The sequence below is a fragment of the Corvus hawaiiensis genome, chromosome 8 (assembly GCF_020740725.1).
Source record: "Corvus hawaiiensis isolate bCorHaw1 chromosome 8, bCorHaw1.pri.cur, whole genome shotgun sequence".
NCBI lineage: Eukaryota > Metazoa > Chordata > Aves > Passeriformes > Corvidae > Corvus > Corvus hawaiiensis.
This window is the reverse complement of record NC_063220.1, coordinates 16267499-16291470: the sequence shown is the minus strand read 5'-3', so window position 1 is coordinate 16291470 and position 23972 is coordinate 16267499. Positions and strand designations below refer to the sequence as shown.

Here is a 23972-nt window from a genome sequence, read left to right as displayed (position 1 = left end):
CATTAAGACAACCTAAATTAGGAACCTAAAGCCCTATTGCAATAACCTAGAATTATTAGGTTCCTAAAGAAGAGAAACAGATGTCTCTTTCCTACATGTTTCTCTGATAATGTTCCTTTGGACACCTTCCTTCTTTCCATTAACTATAGAAGCAGTACTTGATGTCTTCTCTTCTAATTGTAGTTACATGTGATGAATATCTTAGTCCTAACCAACCTGAAATCCATACACAACACTTGAGTTAACAAATTCTTTCAGAATTACATCATAAAAACTTGAACTCAGACAAAAACAATAGATGCAATATAAAAGGCACAACGATTTTGATGTACTGTACCTGAACAATACAGACCACTTTTTAAGAAGTGTTTCATTGTATTGGTCTCTTATCTCAAATAAAAGATCAAAGAGTCGGTTCACAGGAAAACCATAGCCCTAAAGGATAAAAATGAAAAGGGGATAGTTCAAGAACCAATACACTCAATTCCTATCACAACACTTCAGAAATCTGAGGTGAGATTTATTATTCAATCTTGTCACCTCTATAACACAGATCATAGTACTTTCAGCCCACCACTACATGTTGATTTATTAAATTTTTACCAAAGTATTTATCCTATGCACTCAGAAATTTACCCCATTTGTCCTTGTTTGTTAAAAATTGCAAGAATACTTCCCAATGATGTTCACTTGGTCTTTCAGCTAAAGAGTTAAGGATAACTGGAATGCTATTCTTTTTTAAGATGAGAAGTGAAGCATTTTTAAAAAACAAGAGCATACACAGATTACAAAACTAATTTGGCACAGATATGAATAACTAATGCTTGCTGGATAGCCCAGAACACATATGTTCAGTTCATAATAATGAAAATGAAGACCCAAGGCAAGAAATACATTTTTAAAATATTACTGTGTAATTTTGGGTTTGATTTGTATATATGATTCATGAAAACACAAACATCGCACTCATCTAAAGTTAAAATCTGACTACAAGAATTTCAGTTAAATTAATAATACAGAATGTACCTGCAAAGTATCAGCAAATACTACAATGAGATTCTTCAGTTCCAGAACAAGGTCAGGATCACTGCAATATGACTGAAAGTGAGAAATTCTGGTTTTGTTAAAAGGATTTAAAATATGGAACATATATTTTCAAAGAATACTATCACAGGTTAAACTCTCCAGCCCTAGTGAAAAACAACTTAGACTCAATTGTCTTTACTTAGTCCAGCTACACAAAAGTATTTGTTAAATTTTTATACAACTATCAATGGTGTAGAAGTTCAGAAAAAGTAAACTAAAATATGAGATTCAATAAATACCAGCATGGTGTACTGAGACTGAAAATCAGCAAATTACATTTATTTTAGTGGAACATAAGCACACTTGGTTAAATCAGTATCAGAGAGGTTCCACAGGACATTCTTTTGACCACCAAGCCTGGGTCTAACTAATGCTGTACCACCTCAGACAGTTTTTCCTAGCTGTATGGGTAAAACTTAATAAAATATTTTCTAAACAAGTTCAAATTTAAATTGGATGATAAAAAGGTCAAGACATTAAGTTATTTACTAGATGACTGAAATTTGGTTTTCAGAGGTGTAGAGTCATACAACTCAGCTTCACTATTTGCAATACCAGATAAAGTAAAAAAAAAAAAAAAATTAAAATAATTTAGAGCTTCACAAGAATACAGTATTGATTGAAGACCATATACACCTGTTTCACCTTTCTTGAAGTTTTGGTTTTAGCGTATTTTATTAAAAGTAAGGGTTTGGTTTATTTATCTAAACATTAGTCTACAGTAGGATGATGTTAGAGAGATTCTGAAAGAACTGGGTTTGATGTGAGTTATGCAGATTGGGAAGAAATAGTGACCAAGTAGACAACAAGACTTGGAAAAGTTCTTTAGAGATTACATTACCTTCAACCCTTAAATTATCATATTCTTGTATAGGTGTATATATCTACACGGAGACAAGTAACTAGCAAAGTATTTAGCTTTAAAGAATTCTGGATGGATATTTCTTAATTAATCACAATCCTCTCAAAAGAAGTAAAAACGTATGAGAACATCTCATGTACCACTGATAATAAAGGTCCTATGCTAACTATGGTTGCAATCTCAACTTTTTCCCCATTTTTGCTGAGTATATATGCAATAGAAAATATTCCTTGAATTAAAGATCAATTTTAGTAAAAATAAAAATTAACACTGCATAAAGGAAATGCTGCTAGCAAACATTAAAAAGGGAAAGATAAAATTCTTCTATTTTTTCTGATAGTAAAAGTTACACCAATAGTAAACTCTGGAGCAATTTATTATCAGTCAGTCTGAGTGAACAATGTGTATTCCATTGGTTTTTCATAGAGGAATAAGAAATAGCATGCAGCATCACTGCAGCTAAGGGAGGAATATAACTTTAGGAGACACACTTGAACACACCGAAATACCCGAGTGATACAGAATTTTTCTAATACCTTTATTTCAACATAAACATAACACTGCTATAGCATTGAAGAGAGAGCTCCAAGGGTTTTGCTGGTGGAGTTTATTTTGGAAACACAGCATTTGGAATGATAATTAGGAACTATTTCCTGGTGGTGCTTTCAGCACTGAACTATTCAATCTGATCTAATGAAGAGGTCAGTTGAGACTAATGAGGAAGGATTGCAATAATAACAGCAGATTAACTCTGCATATTCTAAACTGCTGGACTAAGAGAAGGTTTGGAAGACCCTGTGAGTTGTAAATCAGTGGAGGATTATGCAAATAGCCCATGGCTGTGGATCACAGCCTGATACTGTTGGGCAAAACAAAAGCTTGGCAGGCTCCCTCCCAAATCTGAGCAATTTTTAATCACGAGAAAAAGAAAACATGAGAGAGGTGTAATTTTTCACTTTGTTGCTATCCCAGCTTTAAATACACAGAGCTCTGAAGTAAAAGGATTTAAACTGCAATACTGGTAAGACTTCTCACTTACTGAATGTGTTCTAAGAACAGCAATGATCTTGGAAAGGGCCATGTTCCAGAGTTCATCAGTGTATGTTCTAGTTACCAATCCTTGCGTTACATGTAAAATGTGGTCTTCTACTACAAAGAAACTAAAATAAAATAATACTTAAATTATTAAGTTGTTTCTAATATTAGAGCAAATACTACCCTTCACACCCAAGTATAGCCAAAACCTTCCCCATGGGAGCAGTGACACTTCAGTAGGTTTGCTGTTGTGCTTCACCCAGAATGAAGTAAAAATGTGAAAAGTTTGTTTCATGCCATCTGGAGCCCAGGATGCTGGAGGGTCCTTGTAGGGCACTGTGCTGGTAGGATCTGGATGCTCTTTCCTGCTCAGATCCAGCAATAACCACCCACACGATTTGTGCAGAAACTGAATCTTGCAGAAGAAAGTTTTTGGACAATGGGAGATAGGTTGAATTAAGAATCAACACAGTAAAACTGAAATAAATTTTCATTAAGAAAACTTACCCTACAATTTGACTGAAGTATCTTCTGTAGCCTTCTACTGTTTCATGCTTTCAGTGAAAAAGAAAACAAGTTTAGGAACAAAAATACCACTAAGCATTAGCTTCAACTCAAATCAAGGCAAAACCAAAAGTACTGATTACCATGCTTGACTGTGGTTGCAAAACTAATCTTGCTTGTTTCCTCCTTTGTTTTCTGTAGTAATTTTCAAATATTTCTCCATCACCCTAAAAAAAGATGTTAAGTAGTCAAAAAAAGAATATTGTCTCCGTATGAAAAAGGCTCTTCTTAATTTAAGGGTAGAATTCTCTTAAACTAAGCACATATTTTGCATTTATTCCACATGTAAACCTCCAACTGACACCTGCAAAGTTTTGCGTGAAATACGCAGAAATTACCTCTTTCTGTAGAGAAGCTTGCAGCCTGTACTGTAAACAAAAATTTTGCTCGTGTGCGTACATTTTGTCAAGTACTATTATTCATTTTAAACAGTATGTCCATTTTTAAACTACAACTTTCAGAGTGTATTAATATTCATAGACAAGGCATATTGCCTATTACTGTATAATTGAAACTCACTGTCTCCTAAAACATTTGTCTAGGTTAATCAAGAAAGTAACTGCATTATAAAGTTGTTACAAAAAAGCTTCTGTGAATATATGACACATCTGAACACTTCCTGCATTACCTTTGCCTCAGGAAAGACACACATTAGATTTATTGAATATTTGCTTATTCTCTTCAGATTTATAATGAGTCTGGATTTGGATTTTTTTCCTATCATGATCCTCAAAAACACAATACCTTCTGTGCCTAAAGGTTATATTACGAGGAATTCAAGTGACATCCTACTCATCTCATTAAAATGACCATTCAGTAGAAATCATCTGTCCATTTGAAATCAGTGCTGCATTGACTCATCTATCTGCTAAACCACATGTAACTTGTATGCAAGAATAATAAAGCATCTTAGCATTTTTAAGGTTTGTTTTCACTTTATGAGCCCATGATTAGGCCAGTGCTATTTAGAATTCCATTACTTGGTCTTCCAAAAAATCTCCAAATCAAATTATTACAGACATTTTATACTACTAAGACAGCACTACTTACCTAATTCCTTTATAAGATATAAATTTAGCTCATAATGAGTACTTAGTTCACAATGAATATTTAGTTCATAATGAATATTTAGTCATATTTAGAAATACTGCTAACCTAAGAAAGCCTAAAAGTAAAAGAGACTTTGCTTAAAAACAAACAAAAAAAACCCTTGAAACCAAGTTGCAGAAGAACTATACACAGTATGCTCCAATTCATACAAACACATACTGATCAGATATCAACCATTCACCTCCAGCCCAAATATTCAGTGCAGTTTTCAGATTGTTGACTTCTACGCCCAGCATCAAATCTCTACCCAGTCCTGACAGTGAAATAACATTTTAAACAGTATTTCAATATGCAAACTTTCATGTAACACTGCTGCAAGGATTCCATAAAAAGATGATAACCCAGCCTGAATGCTTGAAGCCAGGTCCAGCTGAGACTGTAGGATTAGCAATACTTACATCTACATCATCAATGTGTCACTAATACTTATATTCTATAAGTAACCTGACTTCAAAAGTAACTGAGACATAAGAAAAATCAGAAAACAACAAATAATTTGATACCGTGTTTCCCAAAAAAAGTGTTCATCCTTTTAAGATTGTGCACTGAATCTCTTTCACAGAAGCTAAAATGGGCTACTGTGTCTCTGCCATTGAATCCAGCCTAATCTGCCTGGGCACACCCTGTCAGAATCTCCAGGTTTTGCTTCCTATTTTTCACTACTACTCTGACTTCCACAAGATTCAGTCTGAATATTCCTATGTTTTGTAATATTCATCCAAATATTTGGGTAACATGGAATACTTGTGGGAACTGCAGAAGTGCTAATACCAGTATTAAGGCAAACATGCATATTTTACATATATACTTAAAAACACCTAGGTAGTTAATGCCTTGTGGAGTGTCCTTTATTATGCATACAAAAGAACAGGTGGGCTCATGCCCTGAGTATCCACAGTCTACCCATCTCAGCTGGTTCATCCAGAACTACTAGCACTAGAAGCAACACACTTGCCTGTTTGGGAACTATTAAGAGTATGAACAATGTGCAAATGAGCATGCAATTTCAAAAATTTAAATCTCTTCTTGAGGTCACCTTAATACATACCAAAACTGAGTAGATGTGCAAACACCTGTAGACTGGAGAAAAGTCTACAAGATCTTGGGCAGTTAAAACCTGAAGAAGTAAAGGAAAAAGAAGAGTAGATAAAATATAATAAACATATAATCTGCAAAATGGGATATATTACCAACAGAACTTGTCTACATAACAAGGACTCAAAAATGGATGGCTTCTATCCAAAAACAATAAAACAACTGCTCCAATCTCTCCTCCCTTTGTATTACAGTAATATATTTTATTTGTGTTACAATACCACACTCCTTTCTCTGTGTTTTGAGCATCAGATTTAAAGGTCTAAATACTCACTGTTTTATTCAATTTAGGAATACCGAGTATTTGACAGATGAAAGAGTTCTAACCCAAGTTGAGGTCCTCAACACCAAAGTGCTGGATTTAGCAACACCAGAATATTCCAGCGGGCCATGTAACAGTGGACAGGTAATGGATGATGTAAGTTGCAACTGAATTCCAGAGTAACTGCAGGTCCTGTCTGAATGAATGTCCTCAAACATAATGCTAAAGCTAGCATTAATACAACTAAAATATTAGCATTAATTTTTCACCCTAAAATGCTGATCTGGACTGGTACCCCTTGGAGGTGTTCTGTATGTTTTACTAATTAACGTTAACCATCTAAAGACCGTGTACTGCGAGCTTTGTTCAATAAACCTACAAAGTTCACTTTAAATAAGTTGAACTGATTTAGTACAAAGTTACCTCTTCTTCATGTTCATCCTCATCTTCAAATGTTCGCTTCAATGTGATTTCATTCTTGGATTCCAAAATTCTGTTTCTACCTAAATGCATATTCCGACCATAGTTTACATTATTCTGCTTCTGAAGAGCAGTACTAAAGGTTTTCTGCTGCTGTGCCTGTTTTAAGAGTAGAACCAATTAAGAGGCATGTAATTCAAATTTCATCACTGATGAGTATATGCTATGACATGAAAAACAGGTGGTACAATTGAATATGCATCAGTATAACTGCAAGATGTGTGCACCCTCAGTCTACACCAGTGATTTTGCCTTTCATCAATTTGGGATGATAAATGAATCCAATAGTGAATCCTGCATAATTTTTCCCTAATTACCAGAATACAATTTTAAAGGCAGAAAAAAATAAAAAAAAAAATCCGTAATTTTCCTGACCATAAATCACAAACAGAGAATCAATATTTAAATGAAGTACAGGTATCTGAGTTCCCAGCTATTTTTCTGCTGTCTTCAGTTATGTCTAAGTGAGCAGTCAGCTGCAGAAGTCAAGGGCACTATATTGTCCTTACTATTGAGGGCAGCACACCACAACTTTGCAATTAAGTTTTATTTATAATAATCGATGCTGCATTTTACAAGAACCTTAGATGACAAAATGGCAACCCAACCTGAATTCTGTCAACAAGAAGTCAAAAGAAAACTTCATTTGCTCTCTGAATAAATTCTAAAAGCATTAACTGCTTTAAACCTTGCCCAGTACCTGTGCTCTGAAGTGGCAGATTATTTTGTGATGGAGCAGGCAAGGCCCCCAGCTGTCTCAGTGTCCTCCTGGCTCTTACCTCTGTCTTCTGTACGAGTAGCACTTTAGAGAGAACTAGGCAGTTATCTCAACACTTCTTTTGTCTAATTCATCCTGGCCAGCTGGCCAGATAGGCTGCTCTTTGTTTTGGTGCAGTAGTTGCTGAGAAACAGACTATTCAGGAGTTGACTACTCCTAGTATTTCGTAATTTCTTGAAACCTGAGATACACAGCATCTCTCCTTCCTTTCTCAGGGAGGAAACTACTTCTTGTCTAGGACACTGATAAAAACTACACAACATGTTAGCATTTCACAGCTCTCCTTCTTTACTCAGAGGTCTGTGGGATGACTGTAATCTTTGAATAAACCTTCTGGGATAATTTGAGACTAATGAAACAAATTTTCAGTAAACAACAGGACCAAAGTCATCCTGTTAGGCTGGCTTACCTGCTTCATGGCAGTTTCCCCAATTCTGTCAGAATGCTTTCGAATACTCTCTAAGAAATCCTTCAGATCTGACATGGATATTTCTTTTATTTCTTCACGCAGTTTTGGAAGATTTTCTATCATTATCTGGCAGAAGCGGTATTGGCTAACTCTAGGAAGATATAGATTTTCTAGCTGCTCCATTGTTTTCAAAGCAGAATAGTATCTACAAAGATATTAAAATAAAATTATGTATCTTCTCATAAAAACTTAATAATTTATTTATCAAATATAGACATCAATATCACACATGCAACCAATACACATCTAATTAGCTTGCTCTGTTTTTAGAAAAATTAACAATCAAAAGGTCATCCATATAAAGTTTGAAAAAAAAAACCCTGTGAAGTGCCAGAGTAGCTCAGCCAAGTCAAAATTTTAAGTAGGCTCCTAGAGTATTAATTGTTCTGATCAACAGTCCCAGGACCACATGGTGCACTGTGCAGAATGGAGACACTAAAGTCATAACCATTATCTTCCCTTCTACATTGAACTGATTAGGCTTTTTACAAGTCGGAGTTTTTTTCTGAAACACAAACTGCCAATCACCCAACACTGCAGTATATGCACCAAACAGTGAAAAAAATCTTGAAAAAGCATGCCTGCAGGTATCTGCCTTCTTCAGGTATATGTAAACACAGACACACATCTACGCCCACCTTCTTTCCACCATCCTTAGTCAGAAAAGACATGTATACACCTATCCTGAACAATGTTTTTTTCCAGCAGTATATCATATTTTGCTGTAAACCACAAACCTATTAACTCTTCTGATAAAATACAGTCTATCCCACCCAGAAAACAACTACATTGAATCAACAAAGTACTATAATCAACAAACCTGTGATCTCAACCACATTTTAAAGAGAGGTATAGGAACCAGGTTAAACATGAGCAGGACAGCAGTCAATTGTAGATGTGACAATAATTTTCCTTTATGTAGTATTCTTACCAGCTACTCAGCCTTGGAGGCATTTGGGAAAATGAATTTAGTTTGTCTGATTGTTAGAACAGAGTAAGGTAAACCGAAGCCTTCTGGCTCGGTCTTAAATGGGAAAAGCAAAAACACTCAGATCAGATGGAGTTAATTTGCTGCTAGTTCCAACCCTTTCTTTCCACAAATATGGAGTAATATCCTTAACCCATTTTCAGCTTTTCTTCCATAATCTTAGTTCCTTTTTCCTCCTGAAAGTCCCAAATAATCTGTTTTGGAAAATTATGAAATTATTTTGAAGGAAAAAGCTGAATATGAGGAAAATCCCTTCAAATGAGAAAACCTGGAAAATTGTCCTTAATGGTTCTTTAGTTTCCAGACATTACTTTGTAAATATAGTGAGTAAACACTTTCAAAAAATGTAATTCAAGTTTCTGGCTTCCTTCAGTACACAAGCAATAACAAATTACTAACAACTACAGTCATGACTTCTTGTTCAATTCTGAAATTAAGACAGTGTTTTGAATCTTCTTAATCAAGACATTTCTAAGTTAACAACTCAGCATAGCTGGAGGATGGGAAAAATCTTCTCTTTTATTCCAGAACAGAGCTGCTTTCAGAAGACTGCAAATAAAGAGGTTTCAAGTGTAAATTAGGAGCTTTTGTTTATTATACACTTGGTTTATATAAAATATACATAAGGTGACGGGAATGTTGCACATAAGAAAAGGTCTGGGGGGTTTATGTGTGTGGGTTTTGTTTTTCTAAACAGAAAATGGCCAAGAGTGCGCCACATGGTGAGACTTCTGGGGAATAAAACCATAATAGCATCAAAATGGTATAAAAGGTTTTTATTTAAATTATACAGATCAGCTTATCAGAACACTGTTAGTTCATCTGGAAGGTTTTTGACTGCTGGCTCTAAGATCAGAATTAACATAATCCATTTTAAATCCATTCTAGAGTCCCTTACTAATTATACATATATGGAGCTCAGGACCTTGCCCTTTTAACATCTGTTCTGATAAAGCACTGAAGTCTTATTAATTTGAAGGTCATCTGCAGGTCAGGATTTAAACTAAAAGTTTTGCATATCATTAGTTAGAATGATGTATTTACGTATTCAGATTTTAAAACTTTCCATAGATTTAACTCAATGCTGAAGATTTTGACAATATTATTCGTTCCCATCATATATCATCAATCACATAAGGTGAAGATTGCCCATGTGACTACAAATGAGTTAAAGAAGTATCTTCAAAGTTATTTTTTCATATACATACAGTATTCTTCTGTCTATTCTTCTGAGCTAATCTTGTGAGAATATGCTCCTCAATGCAAAATTCGTAATTTTTTGAAACTAAAGACACAAGTTTGAAACACCAACATGGGTCATATGATGTAACTGTGCAGAAATGATCCATTTCAACACCAGAACAAGAAAATTGCATGATGGATTTTACCAACATACCCAAACTATAAAAATGGAACCTTCTAATACTATCAAGAACCAGGACAGAAGAAACCAAAATACAACACAAAAGTAAACAAAAAAACCCCTCACAACAAACAGCCAACCCCCCCCCTTTCAAAGATTAATATTAGTGTTTTGCATCATCTTATTCTTTGCCAAATGCCCTGGGCACAGAAGAGTCAGGTCTGTAGAGAATATGAAACATCAACACACAAAAAACCCAAAACTAAAAGAAAATGACCATTAATTTAGTATACATGAAGTATGCATTTATGCTTTAAATGTCAAAGAGAGCTTTTAAGATTTTCATCAGCAGAGTGTTGTTTGGAGTCAGTAAAGAGAAATACCATCACTTACTAAAAAAGCCACACCAAGTTAAACTACAGCAGTAAAGAAATTACACAGATCAGGAGCAAGATGAACACAAAGACTGAATTTTACTGAGAATAAGTTATTTGCACACAAGCTTATTAAGTAAAAAAACATGTAGTTATAGCCCAAAATTTCCTGCTGAAAAAAAAGAGAGACAGAATCCTCATTTTATTTTAATTAAGGAAATAAACTTAGTTTACAAAGAAAAAATAGTAGTATTCCCCAACTTTAGTGCTTCCCTTAAAGGAAATACTGTATATTCCTGCTTACTACATTTCCACTGAATAAATACATAAAACTTTGCTACCAAACACATTAAAGGGAGTTCCTTGGAATTTTTCAATAATGCTCCAGAAAAGTCATATTCAGAGAGATCCTGAAGGTGACATGTTGAAATTGCAACTGAAATCCTTTTACCACAAGTCTTTGTTTTCTAATCTAGTCGCCTTACCAACTTTAAACCTAATTTTTAAACTTCCCCAGTATACCAATTTTTTCAGTTGCCCAAAGGACCATGAACTGAGACAGAGGCACTAATAACTCTATAACTTGTATAAACTCAATCAAAAGCTCAGTATTTCCAAAATTCAGATTAAAGAGCTGCTGTGTGGAAAAAAACAAGATCTGTGGAATACCTTTTTTGTCAATAATGATGTGGTAGGAAATTTTTTTAAGAAGTGAAATCATTGAAATAATAAGACTTGAGAATGGTGATAAAGAAAGCAGCTGACAGTTCAGTATCAAATATAAATTTTGATGGGTTTTTTTGCCATATCCATGGTACCTCTGGGAAGCATTGATTTGCAGCTGGTAAAAGCCAGTGCTGCATTCTGACGTGGTTCCAAAACAATGCAGAAAAACAAAATCCAATCACCATGGTTTCATCTGTTCTATTTCCATACACACGTGGGTAAAACCAAATTATACAAATTATGAACTTTTCATATTTGCATCCCTTATGTCTTAAGGTTTATTTGGATGGTTGGAAGGTTTATGCAGAGAAAGGCTGCATGGCTGTCTCAGTGAGTTTTAGTAACCTAAATATCTAACCAACTCTGTCCTTCCCACAGTTTGGAAAAAAGCTTATACCAAGGTCAAAAAACAAATCCAAGTCTTTCAGGGCAAAAAGCTCACTCTGAAACACTATACTCATTCTTCAGTCCATCTCACAGAAGATTTGAGAAGATTCAGCAACAACCTTAGCAGATTGACTTACTTAATTATTTTCATTTTATGATGGGTTTGGGTTTTTTGTAATATTTGTTGTGGAAAAAGACTTGCAAGAACACCAGTTCTGTTTCCAGTTAGACCACAATCACTTGAAGCAGCTGGGACCTTTCTCCCAAGACACATATCAAAATCCAAACACTAAGGCCATGGTAACAGAGCTGTATGAAATGTGTGATGACCTTATCTCAGACTTAAAATTGAAGCTCGAATTGTCTAAGTGCATAGCCCCCACTAGGCAGTTGGGAGAGCAGCAAGAAAACCACACTTCTCCTTTGTGCTTCCCCAGTTAAGACTTTAAACCCTCTGTAACTCTTTCCAGCCAACTGTGTCTGTTTAGAGCAGATTCTGCAGTTACTTCCTCTCACTACTACAGTTCTTGTCAGCTTGTGTTATCCATGGCTCAGGAGACAGATAAATAGGATACAGAGCCTTTCACCTCTAGGTCATCAGTTCAAATGTTACCCATGTTGGTAAGGACCAAAAGTTGCTATCAACAGATGGCTTTTTGGACTTCTCCATAAACCTCTATTCCATCTGCACAAACCAGTATGTATTCTGGACCCAAAATCCTGCATTATCTCAAAAGAGATCTACCAGGGAAAAAAGGAAATGAAATTCCAATCTTTCTCTGTAACAACTATCCCCCAAACATATAGAGTATCCATATTTTTGTTTTCCCTTCCTTTAAACATTAGAATTGAGAGTTTTATTCATGGTGCAAGACTGTAAGACAATGGAATAACAAAAATACATTCTAAAAGGCCACTAGCAGGGAAAGTCAAGGTGTCTTTTTATTAAAAAAGAGCAGTGAAAGCTTTGCTGCATTAACAAATCTCAATGAAGGTTTATGAGAAATTATCTTTGCCTAAATCAAACATTCCTCATTGCTTTGTTATGTCTGGGATTGTGACTGCTACTCTCTCTGACTCTTCCAGGAAAAAGCTTCACAGCAAAACTTAGGAAGATCAATTTTGAAATCCCTTGTATGTGTACACATCAGCTGTCAAGTCTTTGCACTGACACTATGGATGTCCTTGCTGTTGCTCAATCTTTTAGTAGTGATAAAGGCCAGAATAAATGCACTCTGCTGAGCCACAAGGAAATTACCACTTGAATTACCTGCAAGTTCCATAGGATAGCCACCTGTAGGCTGTATTATAGGGAATTGTAAGTCACAGGCAAAATAGTAACTGTAGCGTAGCTAATGAAAGAGTTATCTGAGCTGAAGCAGTAGCCTGCAGCAGAGTCTAAGCCTTCTGCACTCCATGTGATTTCAAGGCATGGTACATCAAAGCATCTCCCCTTTCCTTTAGATCTTTTTATGGTATGACAATAACATGTCCAAACCCCTCAATTCAGGAGTCCTTTGACTTTCAAGACTTCCTGTCTGGCAACAACTTCCACAGGAAAATTATCAGATATAAGTTTAAGATTTGAAGAGTGCTGATGGTTTCTCAGAAAGCGCATCAACCATCAGTGGACTCTACAAAACCACTAGCAAATATGGAGTCAAAATGCTAAAAACCATCAGCAATTTTATCTCGCCTAAATGCTCTTTACATGATGACATTAGGAACTATAACTTCCCCTGCAATTCAAAAACTAGAACACTGCTTGCCTTGCCTGACAGAGCAAAAGTATGGCAGAATGCACACTTGAACCCAGTGTTTCCAGTATTTTCAGCACACTAAACATAGCATAGTCCACAAAAGACCTTGCAGAGGGAAGTGGTGTGATTCAGACAGCACACTCTTCAGTCTGATCTCTGACTGAAGTAGCAAGGGGACTATTTACATCTTTATGCAGAGCCGCTCCAAGAACGCTGCAATAACATGCTACTACCACTACTACATGCCAGCTGCTCTAAGCAGATGCCCAACTAGTGCCCTGTTCAAAGCTAATATTGCATAGCAGCCAAGCTGATGAGATCTACCACACTGCTTCACGTACAGCATGTTTTAATTGTAATAAGAAACACCCCAGTACCACAGTTGTAAGGTCATTCTTAAAGCTTTTGTATTTCTGCAAAGACCTCCCAGAAAGCAAACATACCTAGGTATCGTGCAGCACATATATCACTGTCAAAGATGCATCAGATTTGCTGCAATGTTCATAGAGCTGATGTGTACAGTTAATCTGAAGCATTTTGGACATGTCTGCACACAGGCTTCAGAGCTGATTGTTCATACACAGTGACTGCTGTTGAGGTTTTTCAGATGTCCAACAGTATGGTAGGAGGTGCTGGCTACTCAGAAACTGAAATCCAGACAAAATCTGGATTACATAGCAGCCCTGCAGACAACTGACCATGCACAGCTAGTTCCAAATGGAACCAGTCCTGTCCAGACAGACTTGTCAGCAGGAGCTCCCTGCGGTGGTGCCAAGTGCACAAAGAGGCACCGTCAGCAGCCAGGAATCCCGAAAGGGCAGGCACAGAGCACCAGTGACTGAGCAAACCAGGCAGGGATCACGGTGGCAGTGATGATATGGAAATCATGAAGAAGAAAATAGCTGCAGTGGTATTGCTGGGGTGGGTGTGCGAGGTGCAGGCAGTAGCCCCAGTGGGGCAGGATGCAGCTAAAGCATGGGGCAGGGGCAGCCAAGCTGCCATGGAGGGAGGTAGAACTGGGGATACTGGGACTACAGCAGCAGTGAGTGGCTCCCTGAGAGGATGAAAAGTGGAGACACAATAGGAAGGACCAGCTAGTCATGTACTAGCTATAAACTGTTATTCTAGAAATTTATTTTTAATTATATTTTTTATTCTTTTTAACAAGTCAACTTGTCACAGAGGGAAAAACCCCAAACCACAATACATTATCTGCACTTCGTTCTCATATTCACATTTACACAAAAGTATAGAGAAACCAGATAGGTCTAAAGAAAGGTATAAGGAGTAAAATGTCCTTTTTTCTTGCATTATGAGTTTGATTTAAATATATGATGATATATTAATCAGCTATTAATGTACTCTGAAAGATCTTTAGTCCCTAAGGATCTTACTTTTCTTGCTTCTTAAACTGCTTTAAGTAATAAAGAAGAGCAAATTTTATTTCATATTTTATAATCATAACGTCATTACATGTCATGCCCATTTAAGTAAGCATTATTTTTCATGGCAATCACTAAGGTCCTAGAAGCTCTTTAATACAACATTTTCAAATATTCTTGAAATACAGGCCAGTAGGAAACAAAGACTACACATATGCCAAGCTACAGACTTAGAACACTTACTTGTCTATGTAAGTGCTATTCTATCGACTTACTTACAAATGTTACATTTTTTCTCATAGAAATAAGTTTACTCACCTTTTTACACTCATCTGTTCTTTTAGTTTGCTGTACATTTCCAGCGCTGCATAAAAACAAGCAGATTAATTTGTTAGTCTTATTATGGCTTTAGTTAATAAAAAAGGAAAATATGTACTGTAAAGGACAAAATTAGAAACAGAAAAGGATGTGCTATATTTACCTTATTTAATTACTACTATAGCATAAATGTGATAAACCTAGCAAAAAAAGATTCTAGAATGCAGCTAAAAAAGAAAAAAATAACTGAACTCTTAACAGCTTTTAAATTAAAAATAATTAATATTAACAAAACAGTCAGCACTATACATATCAAGCATATTCATTCACTTACTACATGCCACAACCTTATCTGCATTACCAGTCCATGGTCTGTCTCCATAAAAAGGCAACAGTACCACCTACTGTACTTAGAACATGTCAACAAGAAGACTTCACAAAGAAAAATTCTCAAATCTACTTTACACCAATATGACAAACAGGATAAAACCCTTAGGGAGCTTATGTGCAATCCTACAATATTACCTTCCTGAAACAACATTTAGAGTCCTTACGTTTTATTTTAAAACACCTGTAGTGACACAGAGCTAAAAGTACAACGTTGAAAGAGTATCATTAGTATTTTCCCCAGTATTCAAACACTAAAACCCACCCTCTCAAGCAAAAAAATGAATTGTTTAACATATCAAAAATATTAGTTCATTCAAAGCTGTATGTGGCCACATTGTTTGGATCATTTAAATGTCTCACTGTCTTCTGACAGTGTCGCAATTGCTCTATGCCAAATATTACAAAAGACATGGAACCTACGTTTTGACATTTTTTAAAAACCTATTAATTTTTTCGTTAAACTGGATGTTACAAGACCACAACTTAGAAAAAATAAAAGTCTTTTCCTTTTGGCTATTGTGACTTACTTTATTTAATTTGCCATCTTATTTAGCTATAGGTCACTCACCTGGAAGACACAACTGTAGTTTTTCCACAACTGTTGTAATATTCCGCTGTTGAACTCTACATCGGATGATTTCCTCTGTTTGAGCTATCACCTTAAAGGTTTATTTTTTTAAAAAAGGAAAGAAAATCACACTTAAATTATGCAAATAAATTTATTTTGCTACAAAAATTCATAATGCCCATATAGGAAGCACCATTCTCTCACCTCTTTCCCAGCATCCTGAAGCCTTCGGTTGGTATCAGTAACTTGGACCTTAAAAATAATTTCACCTTTGTTAGACAAATATGCATATATTGCCCTGATGTGACTGCTCACCCTTGTAATCAGATCATGCTTCCTGAGAAACTTAGAACAAAGAAATGCAAATTCAAATTAACTCTACAGCTTGAACTTGAACTTTTGATCGCAAAGGGCTTTTGTTAACTTCAATTACTTATGACAGTTCTTTCTAACAGATTCTGTGGCAAACTTCTCAAATCTACTTGGGATTTTTGAACTTTCCTTGTTTCTGTAGGTCTGTCAAACAATTCAAATCATTGACCCAATTGACCACTGGTCCCTTTTTGATAACCTCAATGAGCTCTATGGGCCATTCATTGTCTGTAAGAAATGGTGATTGCATTTTATGGTAATTAAACATTCATACTTTGCTGAATGCAAACACTGGGTGGTTGATTAACATCAAACGTGGAAATCTCCAAACCACAGCAACATTTTAATGCTGCAGGTGCAGGCAAAGCTCAACCTCAGATTTTCCCACATAGTAAGTGACTCATTAGGTCATCATAATAAGGAAGCACATTCTAGTTTATTAAAAATCTCATTAATTTCTGAACAAAGATGCTCAATGACCTCATTGATGCTGTATTTGGTCTCTTGTTATCTGAATATCCTTTATATAATGGTCCTCTAATCATAACCTCTGATGAACTATGCTCATTCTGTCTGGTGTGCATATTTTGCTCTCAAAAGTGTAAGGAGAGCTAAAAGGGACGGATCTCATAATTCACTATTCTGCATTCTGATCTGTGAGTAAATCTTGGTTCTCATATCTCATGAAAACTACTAACATCACCTACTCTTCTGCTCATTACAAAGTAAAGAACAATTTTTTTTCATGTATAATTGTGGTATTTTTAGTTTTCTAATAAGGACTTTAAATTCTTCTAAGGTCTGACATATAAATGCATGATTAGGAAAAGACCTATTTCAGAAATACTGTGTTTATCATTTGTTGTCCTTTACCTTCTGAGAAAGTCTTTAAAAAAGGCAAAATAATTTGGTAGCATTTTCTGAAAATATACATTAAAAAAAATCAGAATGAGATCTAATCAAATATTCAGCTTTGTAAATGTAAATTACTGTATCAGGTAACACAGCTTTAATCATAAATCCAATTCACTTCTAAAAATTGCTGCAAACATCAGAATGCATGTGATAAATACTAAATTAATCTTCAGTAGAAGAGTCCAGTTCCTTCTTTTAGATTCAAAGATGATATATGAAACTCTGAAAAACTTGTTCCTTACCTTTAGTTTTTCTGCATCAGCCCTAACTTTAAGAAGTTCTGTAATAGCATCCACAAAGCCCTGATGGTGAAAATTGCACATTTTTTCTATCTCCCTGTCATGGTTACGTATGCAGGCATCAAGTTTTTCCATAAACTTCTGATGTGCATTTGGTTGGTCATCATATACAGACCTATTAAATACAAATAAGAAAATCAGAGTTTACTTTTATCCCCAGTTGAAAATAGTATGTATGCAACGATCTTTATTGAAACCTATCTCTCTTAAAAAGAAAATAAAAGTGAGCAAACTTGATGTCAGTGGTATCCTTTGGTGGACCCACTCCACCAAAATCAGCATTAAAAAAAAGATGGCACAAAACCGAGAACTGATGGCACAAAACCCAGCCCTTATGGCATTAATCCAGGTGCTTAACCAGTTACATCATGGTTGACCTGAGCCTCACTGGTCTGTTATTTATGCCCTAATGCTCAAATATGGGTACAAAAGAATCAGTTTCTCCAACCACCTCAAATAGCATGGATCGCTTTTCCATCAAATTCCACTCCTTGCTAAATATAAAGAAGTGCAAACATACAAATTTGCTTTCCCGGTATTCCTACCAGCAGAGTTATCCAACTAAATCAGAGTCGGATGACTCCAGCCGGAATGACCGGAGCATTGTGCGGCAGCAGCCGGACCCCTGGCAATCCCCAAAGCTCCGTCCCCACCTGCCCATGCCCACTGGCTCCCAGGGCAAAACCGTGGCATGCACACGCCTAAGGCTGCTTCCTCCATGGGATCTAACTGTCAGGAAGGGCTAGAATCAGGTCTTTTGGCTTATTTTACTAATTCTTTAATAGCTCACTTTGAAACCTCCAGGAGGAAACATGACTTGGGAGAAATTACTGACGCCGTTTGCTAAGCAGCATCAGAAACAGAAATCTGCGTGCAAAAAGGCTCCAGCGTAAGAATGAGTGAAAGAGGCAGGGGGCAATTTAAAGCTTTAGACTTTGTCAGAGGAAGCAGGAGGTTTTACATAGAACAGTACCAAAACCAAAGGTATGGAGTCCCCCAACAAAGACAAGGCACAGACAGTTCAAAAAGTTGATTAATAATTTCATACATCAACAACAGCAAAGACAGGCAGTTTTAAAGTAGCTTCTCACACAGAATGAGAGCAGCAATACGAGGATGATTTAGTCATACACATACAAACGTTTGCACTGCAAACTACGAGTGTTAGAAAATAGAAGTGATCAAAAATCTTTAAATTGCTTTTTTAGCCTCTAATTTCCTTTCATAATTACAAAGTTTTCTCCGGACATTTATAAGGAGAAGCTGGTTTGTAAAAAAATAAAAATTTTAAAAAGTTAAGATGAGGAAAAGAAAAGGCTGAAGTTCCAAGGGTTTCAGTGTTGCTTGCAGAAGTACAGTCTTAAGTTCAAGAACCAGGTAACCATGAGTCAAAGCCTCTAAAACTCTTGAGTAGACAGAAAGTACTTCCCTCCCAATCTTCTTGGAGAAGTGTGATTTCCTGTATTCTTCAAGATTCCCTTTTCTAACCAGACCCCTGGGCTTTGATGAGATCTGGGCTCATCATCAGCACAACAAACCTATAGCTGAGTGTCTGACAGGAACGTGATCTTTCAGTGAAGAAAAGGATGCAGAAGAGATTGAAAAGACTTGTAACAAGATTCCTTATGCTTTTTGAGTTTCTTTTAACCTCGTACAATATATTCAGAGAAGCAACTGAACTTAAGAGACATAAGAGAGGCAATATGCTCTCCTACATTCTGAAGGAAGAAAGCCAATTCCTTACGTTCTGCTTGTTATGGGTATTTTCTCAGGGCAAAACTATTGAAGAAAATATTCCAAGAACAACCCCTTTTGTTGTTGGGGACAGAAAAATAAGGCTATGGTACTGAAAGCAGGTTCTTTCCTCCAAAGTGCACCAGGGGAAAAATAAGGTTGTTTACCCATAAAGTGGTTCACCCCTCACCATTTCCACTGCCACAGTTTGAAATGACAGCTGGAAGAAGCAAAAGTGTGCCCGTAAGTCTCTCCTCTTGAGGTTCCTGTCAGACTGCCTGAAAGGGCTCCCTCAAGGCTGCCCAGGATGACTGAGCTTTAAAGGGCTGTGGTGAATGGTCACAAGTGACCTGCATCTGCCAGGGGGGAATTCCCACACCCAGAACCCAGTGCTGGCTGGCGGGAGAAGCAGCATCCTGGCCTGGGAGGAAGGAAAGGCACAAGACACAGTGGGCACTGAGTGAGGCCTCATTAGGCAACCTAATGTTCTGTGTGAGAAGACACAGGGGCAAGCATGTGGAGCCTAGCACTGCCACCTGTAAAGAAATGGGGAAAGGATGAGAAAAAGGTTCAATGACTGATGTTGCAGCACTCCAAAATACAAAGGTTGGTTACATGAATATTGCGCCATTAAGAAAAGGGTCAGAGAGGCTGGAAGCTAGAGGGTGGACACAGAGGGACATCCAACTGTCTTCAGAGTCCTTGGAGAAGAAAAAAAAGATTAGGAGGACCAGATGTATCAAAGTGCCTTCACAGATAACTGGAAAGCATGAGCCTCCTCTAAACGCGCTGGACTCACCACCTATACTGCACTGCATGCTAAAGCAAAAAGACAGAAAAAAAACCAAAAACCAAACCAAAACAACAACAAAACCCCAAAAACAAACCAACCAACCAACCAACCCAAAAAAACCCAACCCAAACAAACAAACAAAAAAAAAACCCCCCAAAAAAACCCAACAAAAACAAACCAACAAAAACACCATACACAAAAACGAAAGTTCATTTTATTACTGCTTTCTTTAGCCTTTCTGTTTAAGGGTGGAAGAAGCCTTCAAGTTTAGGTCTCCTTCCAGTGTTCTCAAAGAGAAGTGAGAAGGGAGGCATTATCACAAAGACAGGAGACTTCTATCTATCACCATGTGCTCAAACTGTAAATTGTGTAATGTAAGTATAAATGAAAACAGCAGTAAAACTCAGTAAAGAAAATATATCTAAAAGGAGAATGAGACTGCAAAAAGATGGTGCAAGAGGAACTGCATAGTTGAGTTTGTAACACTAAACTTTCTTTGACGGTAGCAATGCACTGTCTTTTTGGACTTAGTTATTGCCTGATGATTTGAAGGTATCCAATAGCTGCCTTGATAACTTTTTATCCATTTCACATCCGTGCCAACGCTTTCACACATGCTGTTAAAATACTGAAAAAAGGGAATCCTTTGCAATCAGAAGATTGCTCCTTAAAATGATATCAAAAAATTCCAGAAAACACAGCCAGAAGTTCTGGAAGTACATACAACATAGCATAGGTAATACAGTTTGCACTGTTATAAAAATCAGCATTGATTAGGTTTTCCTCAATATTAAGGCTGCTTATGCTTAAATTTAATGATAAGAAAGTACTGGTTTTTAATCTCAGGGGTATTATCACAATATTTAATTGAAAATAATACAGGGAATAAATGTTCGAAATGGGGGGGGGGAAGAAAGAAATACTGTGTACCTCCCAATGCCTTAATCACAAGATTACCCTACCTCCTTAAAATAATAGTTACTGTTTTGTGTCATACATTGTACCCTTTCCTGCAAAGATACTAATAAAATTGTGACCTATAATTTAAACCAGTATTTTGACAGAGCTCCCCAAGATGCACCAGTAGTATAAATTCCATGTTAATTACATATGTAGACAGCTCCATCTTGTGGGAACAACAAATCAACACTCGCCAGCACACAAGTGAATAAAACCCTGAGAAAGAACTGCTTGCCTTTACAGAAATAAATCAGAGTATTTAGAAGAAATTCACACTTTGTATCACAACTTTCCCATCTAGGTGAGAAGAAGATGAATTAAACGGGTTTACTGACTCCCTTAGGACACTGTCCTCTGAAGACACTTTACACATGCTGTTTCAGGGGCTTCAGAACAAAGTCTGGCCTAAAGCACTGGCCTTTGTGAAAAAGTAAGTGTACACTGGAGAGCCAGGCCATCTCTGGCCATGGACAGAAATTAGGCTTTTTCTCAAATCTGCAAACACAACTGAGACAATACACATCTGATTTACCCATTACGGAACATCACACATCATAGTTTATTTCTGATACTGAAGCTTATTTTCCATACATATATTTATTTCAAAGATTATCTACACCTATCTAAATAAAGTAATTGCTACCTCTGAATAATTATCTGAAAGTGTACATTTCAACAGATAATGACACTGCAAGAGATGCAGATAACAATTCTCCACTTTTGAGAACTAAATTATCAGGCAGACAAGTGACCAATATTGCAGTACCTTGAAGCGACATGGAATCCTAAAAGCATCCTTGAGATAACTTTTTTAATTACAAGACAAAATTAACTGAATTTACAACACAGAGTGTTTTCTGTTGGAAAGCGAGTGAGGAAGTAGTAACCCTTCTAGCTCCATTTCTTCAGGAGATGACAATTTATACACCTCTGAATGAAGAGCCCCAAGGATCTTCCTCAGCTTTATGGACCCCTGAAGTAGATGCTGACGGTCTGAAACATAGCACAGATTTGAACTGTGTCAAACTGAAAGACATGATCAGTTTTTATTACAACTGCTTTCAACCTCTGATCTGCACAGCTATAGGAACCTATAGACTACTAGTGCTTGATTCATACCATGAAACTTTGACAAAGTTTTTTCCTTGGTAGGAGTCTTCAAACTGGATCAAACAGGAGAAAATCACTGTTGTTGGAGACTGAAGCTTATATTTGATTTTGACTCCCAAAAAACCCCAAAACTGCACAACATTATCACCTTAATTTTCAATCTGGAATGAGAGAACATTAACTTGAATGTTCCTCCCTAATCGACAGGGCAAGCAGGGAACCCATGAAGAGCACAAGCAGAGCTGAACAACTTTCCTGGTAATGTGTAGCAGGTTCTTTGTCTATATTCCCAGAACTCTGTATATAAACTGAGACACATTTTTTTTTTACTCGTCCCAACAATTGGATGAGTCATATTAAAGTCAGTCTAGGTAAAAAGAAGATAGTGTAGAAAGTAATCGAAAAAGGAAAAAAAAATAAACTAGGAGTAGTCAGAGACTAACCTAAAGGAAAAAGATGTCTCAGTTCACTGGATACATTTTATTGCAATAGGGATATTTTTACCTTGATCTTTTTAACCAGGTAAGCTGAAGGGAGAAAGACAAGCATAAACAGATTTGAATTCAGGTCTCAAGAAAAAATGAAGTAGAATTTTCAGATATGCAACCATTTTCCAATTTAAAACAATAAAATAAGTTTACTTTATACCGTAAAAAAACTTCCCTAAAACTTTTACTTTCAAAACTAAACCACAATATGAAAAACGTGTATTTAATAGCTCTTATTGATGACTTTTTGTGTTTAAATGTAAAAATATATTGAAGCACCAGAGGGCACCATCCTATGCACAAAACCACCAACTGTTAAGTAAGCAAAAAGGCTCATCTCCAGAGAACTAAAATTCAGTCAAAAATTGTAAAACTTAACATGCCAAGAATTCCACACGAATTCTTCAAAATAATACTAAAAATATTAAAATATTCAAAAATAATACTAAAAATCAATTATCCTGAAATCATCTGATCTATTCCATAATGATAAGTCCGTACATATACATTATCACTCCAAGCGAGCATCATAAATGTCTTCACAAATGGTTACAGTCTCACTTCAAAAATACATTTCTGCTATCATTTCATACAAATATTTCTGTGCATGCAATTAAGGATAGATGTCCTTAAATGCCTGAGTGTAGGCGGGATTGAAAGAGGATGAGCATTTCACTAAGGAGGAGGGAAATAAAAAGTTAGAAGCAAAAAAAAAAAAAAATTATATAAGCCCAAAAATTAATTTAATACATTGACTGGACTACTGGAAGGGCAGACAATTGACATGCATACAGACTATTAAGTGTAAAAGGAGAGGAGCCCAAAATTATTTTTTGTAAGTTCAACAAATATCCCAAATTTGCTTTTTCCCCTCCTCATCTCCAGTTTATCTCTGCATCTATGGCCTCTAGACTAGAAAATGACAATAACCAGACACCTAAATACAACTTTTACTGTAATCTTCTTGGTTTAGCATGGAAAAATAATTGCAAGAATAATCAGAATGGGAACTAAAGTAATTTGATCTCATATATATAGCAATAGTTGTAACTTTTCAAAGGAGAAAAGCAGAACTGCTCAGGAACTCACACTTCAGGCAAAAAAAAAGAACTTGAAGAGTTTATTTTATTAAAAATAAAATCTCCATACTTTCATACAACAATAATGATTCAGAAGATAATATGAATTCCTGGTTGGTGATAACTCTGTCACTTAAAAATCATTACTAGAACAATCTATTAAATAAAGAAAAAAAAATATTTAACAAATCCCATTGGAGTTTTTAAAAAAATATTGTTTCTTGA

At 36.1% G+C, this 23972-nt stretch overlaps 1 protein-coding gene across 8 annotated transcripts in view; it reads right to left on the bottom strand.

The window, feature by feature from the left end:
- The window catches only part of EXOC6 (exocyst complex component 6), a 93910-nt gene that overhangs the window by 48472 nt on the left and 21466 nt on the right, over nucleotides 1-23972 (bottom strand). For all 8 annotated transcript variants that reach the window (XM_048310777.1, XM_048310778.1, XM_048310771.1 and 5 more), the window contains exons 2-13: nucleotides 17527-17698; nucleotides 16202-16249; nucleotides 15998-16088; nucleotides 15040-15085; nucleotides 7682-7886; nucleotides 6438-6593; nucleotides 5706-5774; nucleotides 3631-3714; nucleotides 3491-3537; nucleotides 2988-3108; nucleotides 1027-1098; nucleotides 338-435 (exon numbers count right to left, since the gene is read on the bottom strand). In XM_048310777.1, coding sequence (XP_048166734.1) covers nucleotides 338-435; nucleotides 1027-1098; nucleotides 2988-3108; nucleotides 3491-3537; nucleotides 3631-3714; nucleotides 5706-5774; nucleotides 6438-6593; nucleotides 7682-7886; nucleotides 15040-15085; nucleotides 15998-16088; nucleotides 16202-16249; nucleotides 17527-17658 — 1169 coding nt within the window. In that variant the 5' untranslated portion in view covers nucleotides 17659-17698. The remainder of the gene's footprint in view (nucleotides 1-337; nucleotides 436-1026; nucleotides 1099-2987; nucleotides 3109-3490; nucleotides 3538-3630; nucleotides 3715-5705; nucleotides 5775-6437; nucleotides 6594-7681; nucleotides 7887-15039; nucleotides 15086-15997; nucleotides 16089-16201; nucleotides 16250-17526; nucleotides 17699-23972) is intronic.